This window comes from Guyanagaster necrorhizus (assembly GCF_019112545.1).
Source record: "Guyanagaster necrorhizus MCA 3950 unplaced genomic scaffold BT62scaffold_57, whole genome shotgun sequence".
In the NCBI taxonomy this organism is placed as follows: domain Eukaryota; kingdom Fungi; phylum Basidiomycota; class Agaricomycetes; order Agaricales; family Physalacriaceae; genus Guyanagaster; species Guyanagaster necrorhizus.
This window is the reverse complement of record NW_025064936.1, coordinates 3,938-12,611: the sequence shown is the minus strand read 5'-3', so window position 1 is coordinate 12,611 and position 8,674 is coordinate 3,938. Positions and strand designations below refer to the sequence as shown.

At 45.2% G+C, this 8,674-nt stretch overlaps 2 protein-coding genes across 2 annotated transcripts; both read right to left on the bottom strand.

Moving 5' to 3' along the window:
* Nucleotides 1-4,137: 4,137 nt before the first annotated feature.
* On the bottom strand, nt 4,138-4,773 carry BT62DRAFT_924336 (uncharacterized protein; the record flags this gene model as incomplete). Its single annotated transcript, XM_043184597.1, has 2 exons — nt 4,138-4,708; nt 4,766-4,773. 2 exons carry the CDS (start codon nt 4,771-4,773, stop codon nt 4,138-4,140), a joined length of 579 nt encoding a protein of 192 aa, XP_043033452.1.
* A 1,512-nt stretch (nt 4,774-6,285) lies between these two features.
* BT62DRAFT_648433 (glycoside hydrolase family 18 protein) lies at nt 6,286-8,237 on the bottom strand. Its single transcript, XM_043181750.1, has 13 exons — nt 8,159-8,237; nt 7,802-8,090; nt 7,729-7,742; nt 7,633-7,672; nt 7,382-7,585; nt 7,298-7,330; nt 7,177-7,249; nt 7,112-7,124; nt 6,971-7,055; nt 6,909-6,918; nt 6,649-6,861; nt 6,569-6,591; nt 6,286-6,513 (listed from the first exon to the last, which is right to left on the bottom strand). The coding sequence occupies exons 2-13, from the start codon at nt 8,021-8,023 to the stop codon at nt 6,433-6,435; spliced, it is 1,011 nt and encodes a 336-aa protein (XP_043033451.1). The 5' UTR covers nt 8,024-8,090; nt 8,159-8,237; the 3' UTR covers nt 6,286-6,432.
* Between the last annotated feature and the right edge of the window lie 437 nt (nt 8,238-8,674).

The following is an 8,674-nucleotide window of genomic DNA, read 5'->3' as shown; positions in this document are numbered from 1 at the left end:
CAGAATGTCTCTGGAACAATATAGAATGGGCACTGGGTTTTTACTACAAGCATTTTATCAATACCATTGAAGTTCCCAAAGACAAGGAGCACCTCCTTGAGGTCATTCAATTTTAGATGGATTGGACATGCATCTGTACTACCAGTATACCACAATATCCCTGTCTTCTCACCACTAACTCATTCAGAAATGTTTTGACCACACCATCCAAGACAACACTGGAGCAAATTGTTGCTCTATCATGTTGACTCAGAAGTCAACTTATTTGCCTTCTGAAACATATCCAGTGGATGTTGCCATTGCAGAATTCTCTGATAAATATGGACATGCCCTCATCACCAAACATGCATCATCTTGGTTGTGCAGACAACTTTCTATCCATATCTCTAAAAAGAAGAACAAGATCAATCAGAATCCACTTCACTCAGTTGAGGTCATTTTGACTGGACTTTGGAGGTTTGGTATGAAAGGTCCTCATTTCATTGCCAATATGCTGGAGAGAAATATCATAGCACTTCTGTCAGACTGCACTTCGCTACCAGGGCTGAGATGGCTCTTGGAACATAGTAGATGCACATTATTTTACATAAAGTTTGGTCCTTTTCACTTATGACTCATAGTTCTGATCCCATAATTACCAGTGTAACACTTTGAAAAACTTAGGTGACAATGGCAAGTCAGATCCTAGAAAGAAAGATTGGCTCTGGCCAGTTTTGAGGCATTGCTCAAAATGTCATTTGGTATTCTACTGCTCTGCAGAATGCCAAAATGCTGATTGAAAGTCCTGGCACAAGAGTTTCTGCAACAAAGCCTCACATAGACTCCTAGGTCAGTTATCAATTGTCCTTGATGACTGGAAATATGAGCTGAACCTTCACTTCAGCTGAGTTTCCCTCTGTCCTCACTAAACACAACAGGCATTTCATTATTTTATATGGTGGAACAGGACATCTGTGATAATGAAAAACTGATTGCAAGGCTCAAAGCTGACCATAAAGGTCTGGGCATGCAACTTGTTGAAATCGATTATGATGCTGTTTCTCATATGATCATGATCAAATCATCAGAGGAGTTTTGAGATAGAGAAATTTCTGAGGATCACATGGAACATGTCAAGGCCACAGAACCCCAGATGATCATGATGCTATAAAACTGATAGATTGTTTGATGCAATTGTGATCTATCTATTTGACTGGTCCACACTTGTTAAGATGTTCTCTCTCTCTACCACCTCATACTGGTAACTATGAATTTGATCCTTATCTGACAAGGAAAAGATAACCATGAGATAGTCAGATCTGCAATCATGAGGTACAGTACATTCTAAGAGGTGAGAATTCTAGAACAAAAATGCAATTGAAAATAATGAGTAGAATGATCGAATATCTACAGCAGTGCTTTGCATCATTCCATTGAAGAGGATCTGTGTGTGTGCAAGGTGAAAACAGATACAGCAGAGCATTATCCACCATCCACACTCACACCAACACACACACAAAACTCTTAGTTCATGGGGGGATTATAATGTGATAAAAGTAGCAATCAACAAATATAATTGTCTTCTTTAGTGAGATCACAGCACACAAACAGTAATAGCATGCTTACAACAGTCCGAGGTCTTTCTAAGTCTCAAAGCTTTTCATTTTATCAAAACAAGAGGTGGCAACTGGTGTTGCCAGACCTCAAGGCAAAGGGTACTACAACTTGATACAATATGTCAAAACACTCCTTCAAAACTCTCAATTGGTTCCAAACACAGCTCAGATCAACTCAAATCTCTAACACACACAATACACAACTCAAGGCCTCATGCTCTAAGCAAAAACTAATCACAAACACATCCACAAGTGACCAAAAGCACAGATCTCTGTTCACAAGTTTCCAAACTGATCATAGACCCACAGGATTCAAACCTATGTGATCCAGAGACACAAAACACAATAAAACCCTGTCCAACTGACCAAAGGGTTTGAACCTCTGCCACCTGTAGTGCTGCATGTCATGAATACCTCAAAAACTCAAGATGATGCCCTTCAGACACTGCTCTCTTATTCTCAGGTTAGAGCACAATCCAAAACTTCTTATCAAACTGGGCTTAAGTCCTTTGTGAGCTTCAATGCCTCGCTTAGTTCTCACAGCTCTCTCAAGAGTATTCAATAATAAGTTTATTCTCTTGCCTGAAGTTACAAACACAAACCCAGAGCTAGAGTGCAAGGCTTTCTGTGCCCAATACACCACAACTGTGGGGGTCAGAAACTTTCTTCTCCAGTCATACAATACCATATTTAAATACTCTACTATGGTACTTACTAATACAATCCTACTATAGTATCCTCAAAGTGCAGGACTCCATGCTGGATCCTGTGGGTATTATTTGCATGCATATCACAGTCACTGCACTTATTCTCTTCTGGGCAAGGGCTGTGCCTGCTGTTCCTTCACTAGCTGGCCTCACCAGGTCTGCTCACTTTCTTATTTCTCTGGTGACATCTCTGACACCAGTAAACTATTCCAGACCCCCAGGGTTATCTCTCATGCCAGGAGTCAGCCACAATGGCTATGTTCTGCTTCCCTGTGTCCAGCCAGTCATTCCATCTGACTCACCAAAGATGCCATTTCTTGGTATGATGCAGAGTCCCTTGCTGTATTATGCACACTAAGGCACTGTAAGTATGCATGCTATTCATTCCTGGGATAATATTCCTCTACTTATTACTTTGTTGTCATCATTCTATTTCTCCATTCAATACCCATTTACTCAGATACCTTTCTTTGGGTCTCAGTTCTCTGTTCTAAGGCATGTCCCATCAGTGCATCAATGGCTGTGCATCTTTGATCAATGTGATCAGACTTGCTGATCATATTTCAATCATAGTCTTTTTATTTTTAGCATGTCCTCTTGTAATAGTATTGGCACATTTAGGGCCAAGTGCTGGGACCTCACATGCAGCCTAACCCCTCTGGTATTAGTCTGTTACTAGGCCATGCACTCTGCTTATTGTTACTTCAGTTTATCATTATGATAGCTAGGTTTCTGTGTGCTCTAGTCCTATTTTCTGTTACATGCTTACTGGCCTGGAATGCAGTCCATGTATTCGCAATTTTCGCAATTTTACATGCCTGAACATGGAGAGGGCATGTCAACACCCATGGCAACAGAGTTTCGAGATCCCGAATCTCGTTCTTGATGCTCCTTGACAGCCAAAGATCCACTTCCATCATATCAGGTCCCCTATACACACCATCTACAATCCAACACTCCAAGTGGTTATGAAGCAACATCCCCACGCTGTGTCCAGGACGAACACAAAGTACCTTGCTCGATGCGGAGAGACACCAAGTCTCTAGATCGGACATGTTTAGGGCACGACCTACAAGTTGCCCGTCGTTCAAGTCATTGAGATTGATCGGGTAGTTGATGTATTCCATGAACACACTGCAAGGCGAGTAGAGGTATAGGTGCCTGAGCGAGGTAAGCCGACGAATAAGGCGCAGAGAGAGGGGAAGCTTGTCTTCATCGTGCAGCCATTCATTCTTCGTGACCGTCGGAACAGTGTTTGTCCGGTGATCCCCATGATAAACACGGTCGAGTGTGAGCGTGTTGATCTGGTGGAGATAGTCTATAATGTTCTCGATTGCGTCGGTGGAATCCGTACACCAAATAGCTTCAAGGTTAATAATTGTCAAGTCGTGGATGGCCGGGAGGTCAAGATATCGCAACAAAAGTCTGACTTCTTGTGAGATTGTATACCCAAGAGTGAAGTGACCGACACGGGGAAGAGTGAGCCTTCTGTTGGTAAGACCGAAGTCATTGGGAAACTCGTCTGTGGAGATAACACCGTTAAGCTCGAGAACCTCCATGGTATCGACACTTCCAGCCAGGATCCCTCGTAAAATGGAGGCCGAAGGCCTTTCTTCAAATGGCTGGAAACGGAGACATAGCCTAGTCAGGTTTCTGGGGCAAAAGAGATGCCAACGGAAGGGAACACCCGACAAATCCAACATTTTGAGGGCCGGGTACATGTATTTGTTCCAGAGAATCCGGTCCTCAGTTGAAGAAATTGAGGGGTGCTGAAGGACGTCGATCTCCCCCTCCTGTAGGAAGTCCTCAAAGTCTTCTTCGAAAGTAATTTGGCTCTACGATCGGTGGCAGATCTCGAACTCTTGCAGACGGGGCATTGGTACGTTACGGAACACAGTTAAAGCATTGACGTGGGAACTCCAAAATCCTGTGTCTACGGAAAAGTTTTTGATACGATGCGCGTGCTGGACGAGGAGTCGAGAGATACAGAGAAAGTGCTTGTCGGTAAAGACCATATGCGACGGCTGGAGGCTCGCGTCGTCGTGAAATGGTGCTGATCCTATTCGAATGAATACATCGATATCTAGATGAGATGAACGTTTGAGAAATGAAGACACTCTAGGGAAGATCGCCTTGGGTCCCAAGTCGGTGTCAAGGACGAGCGCTGTAGCGGCTGGACTATAATCTGGCGAGCATTCGGTGATGTAGAGGCGCGTCCACAGGGGTGGATAGTTAACTGCTAAGGCGCGCCATCCTTTACATATGACGGAGAGGAGGAAAGGATAGTCAACCCGTCCGCTGGTCCATAGTGCGGTGGTAAAAATTTCGATTAGAAGCTCGTTCGGGAGCTTCGTAATATGGTCCTCACGTGTCGTCTGTTCGAGTAGCTGCACGGAAACGCGAAGGCTATAGTGAACGTCAGAAAGGCACTAATGTGTCGATGTGTTGAAGACATAGACATACTTCTGCATGACGGTGACTGGACTATCGAGACTTTAGGGGAAGAATCAGAAGAAAGTATGGGAGAGAAGACATGTAGTGGCTGCCTCAAGCAAGGCATCTTTATATGGTTGCCCTTGTTTGCAAACAAACAATGAATTTTGTGACGTCGGGTGCCAGTGGCACCTAGAATCACAGGCGAATATATTGTATGGTCTTTTCGAAGGAGGTCGTAGGTCGGCGTCTTGGATTCGGTTGACTGGCGATGAGGCCCCTCAGGGGTCGTGAGAAGGTCCGAGGTGGCGTTCGTGGCGTTCACCGATCAAACCAGGGGGAACCTGTGTATTTCGTTATTGCTCCCTGGCAGGTCAAAGCTTCACTTTCGTTGACCAACGACGCCAATGAAGATATCATAAAGACAGGCTATCATTACAGCCCTAACAAAAGGGTCAGAGCCGCAGCAGGATGGATAGGGAATTGTTTCGGCAATGTCATGATGTTCATCTTTGTGTAGGCCGTAGCCGTTCATCGGGTCCAGGAAAGTGTCCTGTCTTGTAATCTCCTGGAACTTTTGCGGTTGGTCTCCTCGACCTCTCATTCCCTTCTAAAAGAGGCTAGGTAAACCACTTCAGCAGAGGAAGAGCAGAACCACGGTCATACAATTTAAAGTTAATAAGACCTCCCGCCCATGCGACTTCTATTCCTTGATTCAGAAAATGATTGCAACAGCACGGCAGCCAACGCATCTAAACAGAGAAACCTGTTCACAAGAACACAGCGCCAAGAAGATGAGATCTGAGGTTCCTGTAGGAGGGTTCCACACCTGGGGAAGCCAGCCAGACCATAATGACTCGACTTATAATAAATAAAACAATATACTGGAACCGTATCGCTGGGTTCTGTAGGCAAATAGACACAATAAAAAAAGAAAGCTACGGTACGAACAACGGAAAATTACGCCAGTCAAACCCGCCCTAAAATGCACATGACCCCAATGCGTCTCTGGCGCTAGAAGACCATGGACTGCCGCCGTTGTATTGCTATGGAGACAGTGAATAAGATCTTCATTCTCCATTGTCAATCGAACAGCAGTGCTGATGTTCAAGTTTATCACTGCTGTGTTGTTCTGTGCTTCAAGTCGCTCGCAAGTTTTCTGGTCACGCTTTGGGCATATCCTCCAGTTACGTAGTAGAAGTGAAGCCTTTACGAATCATCGAACTCACTTGAAGCTTGGAAATTACAAACGTCCGCCCTAGAGCAATGGCCGGCCTGTCAAGATATAGCATCAGAGGTGACAGGAAACATACCAGCTCGTACAGTTTTTTCGACCCGCTCGGTTATCGACAAAGAGCGGAACAGGTTCAATCTCTGACTTGACCTTTTCTTGGTGGGCTTGAGAACGTCATCCGGACGAGATACAAGCTATCCATCTCATTGCTTCCATTCCCCGGTTTATAAACCAGCGTATATGATAGATGAAGTCGGCAGGCTTTGGAAGCACGAGGCGATGAGCAAAACTGCAACACGATGGTCGTCGGACCTGGACCATCCGTGGTAAGCAGAAATGCGGTGAGGATGCTCGACTGTCCATATTCAGTATATATTGTCCATCCCGACATAAAAGGATATTGAGCTCGGCCGGCGGGATACGACGGAGCTCCTGCTTGCTAATCCAACAAAATTCATACAGACTACACAGGAACTGGGGGATAGAGAACAGGCCATGAAAGGGACCTAACCTCAGTGATCCAGGATTCTCCAGCGTAAGGATACTGAAAGGTTATCAGTTGATATCATGACCAGAACATCACGAAATTAATGCCTTACCTCCCACACCATTGCGCCGCCATCTGCAATCGTTTTACGCTCAGCAGGGTTCATCAATTGTAATACATGGGACAACTTACTCCATCCTTGATTCTTCGCGTCCTGTAAGCAAGTTGCCAGAGTTGAGGTGGTCATATAACCACTGCCTGCATCGCCAGCCGTCGCTGGCTTTCCGATGACTAATTTCTCAAGAGGGACACCACTGTTAGCGATCTGGAATAAGGAGGTTTGGGGCCATGTCTCAGACGAAGTAGTCAGTAACCCGCTGCAGGTGGTGTATTCAGTGTCTCCCTCTGTCAAAGGTCATAAGAAGTTGAAGAAGGGCAAGCGATCGACTTACGGTTATAAAACTTGAGAAGAATGAGATGAGCGCTAAGATTACACAGGTGTGATTTCACTGACTTGGACGTTATACCAATCAATCAAGTTTCCAACGTCCGCGTGTACTTTCAAGTACCCGCCTCCAGGATAATAGGTCGGCGTGAACCTAAAGAAAGATATTAGCAGTCGGCCGCTGATCAAACATCAAAGAATTGAAATGACCAGGGAGCAACAGCTGCATCGAGACGCTTCAGCAACCATGATTAGACTGAGAATGAACGACTGACGAGCATGAGAGATGATGTAGGATCCCAGAGGAAGATTCACCCGCAGCTGGGTGGTGAAACTCGTCAACCAGGCCTATCACGTATCAAAACCTGGATATAGAAGCAAAGTAAGGCAGCCCACCTCGGCTGTACCTGAGTTCATGGCGTAAAAGTCCTAAGTGTTCATATGAGAGACAGAGAATCATAGGTTAAAAGAACATCATACTTCGTAATCAATATCTATGCCATCCAGGTCATACTCAATGACCCATGCAGCCATGGTATTGGCAGTCGCGACCGGATCTGCCCCCGTAGTAGTTGGAACATTAGTGGAACCAAAGGCAGACACTATGAGTGAGATGCCAGCGGCGGCATACTCTGATTTAATGGCACATCTCTCCGAACTTGTAAGCGTTGTCCATTCGTAGGCCTAAATCATCGTTCAGTGACCGGCATGTACAACGCGAAGTAATTTGCCTTATCCCATGCCCCCTCTAAAAGAAGGAAAGAAAGTGCACTGAAAATCAATTTATCAAAGCAACGTGAGGGAGATCACTGAAACGAAAGATTTACAAGACGTTGAAGTCCTATGAAATCGTTCGTCAGCAATCTTGGAAGATTGGATATGGAACAGTGTCTTCCATACCCTAACTTCAGACACTGCTGGTGGTCCAGTAACTCCCCACATATAAGCATCAGCATACACAACCCAATGCGGTGCACCAGGGGTGGCTTGCTCTAGGATGCTCCGTGCGTTTCCACTGAGTCCAGCGAACGCTGTACCGTTCACAGGGGCGGAGAACCCGGGAACAGCCATAATAGCAACAAGAAGAAATAGCGCGAAATCAACGAAAGAGCGGAGAGCCATCTTGAATGTTGATTTTTAGGAGTTCGTTTTGACGCCTTATATATACCAGTGATTAGGATTTCACGAGCTTCAGATTTTAGGGGATGTGGAACTAGAGTCATGTCTTCAATACGTACCGCACACTCTCAGATGGACCAGATGTCTAATCGTAAAGAAATCAGTTCAGATTATCAAACTTGCAACAGACTCTGCTAGGACCCCAGAAGAATTCGAGCAAAGAACCAAAAGGCGCTCTCAAGCCAGGATACTTCAAATACTACCGCTTAGTTGCGTTAGCACTGACCTCAGCACGGAGAAATACGTCGTTAAAAGCTTTTCAATTGGCAAGAACGCGTAGAAAACAGGTAAAAAGTGGGCGCCATGCGGTCTGTTCTCAGCCAGGATATCATGCCAAGTGGCAGCAGAGTAGTCGCGAGGAACGATTACAGTAATATGAGACAACGCTACGCATATGGTCGCGAAATGAGTCTGCGCCTGTGTGTCTGTGAGTTAAAAAAACTGAAAAAGGTGATTCCATGCGGTTCCTGCGATGGCCAAGAGACAATGATAAGCTGCGGATGGTAGTCTTTTGCATAGATAAGAAATATCCTTATCGACTGCCCCGCTATGGTTAAAGGAAGGTTGGTAGCAGCGATGTCTCCCGAAGATGCT

Excerpts from the sequence above, each read along its gene's own strand:
- BT62DRAFT_648433 (XM_043181750.1), bottom strand. The coding sequence starts at position 8,023 with ATGGCTCTCCGCTCTTTCGTTGATTTCGCGCTATTTCTTCTTGTTGCT. Across the intron at positions 7,250-7,297 it reads TGAACTCAGGTACAGCCGAG|GCCTGGTTGACGAGTTTCAC; the intron begins GTGGGCTGCCTT and ends GATACGTGATAG. Across the intron at positions 6,514-6,568 it reads GCGGCGCAATGGTGTGGGAG|TATCCTTACGCTGGAGAATC; the intron begins GTAAGGCATTAA and ends ATAACCTTTCAG.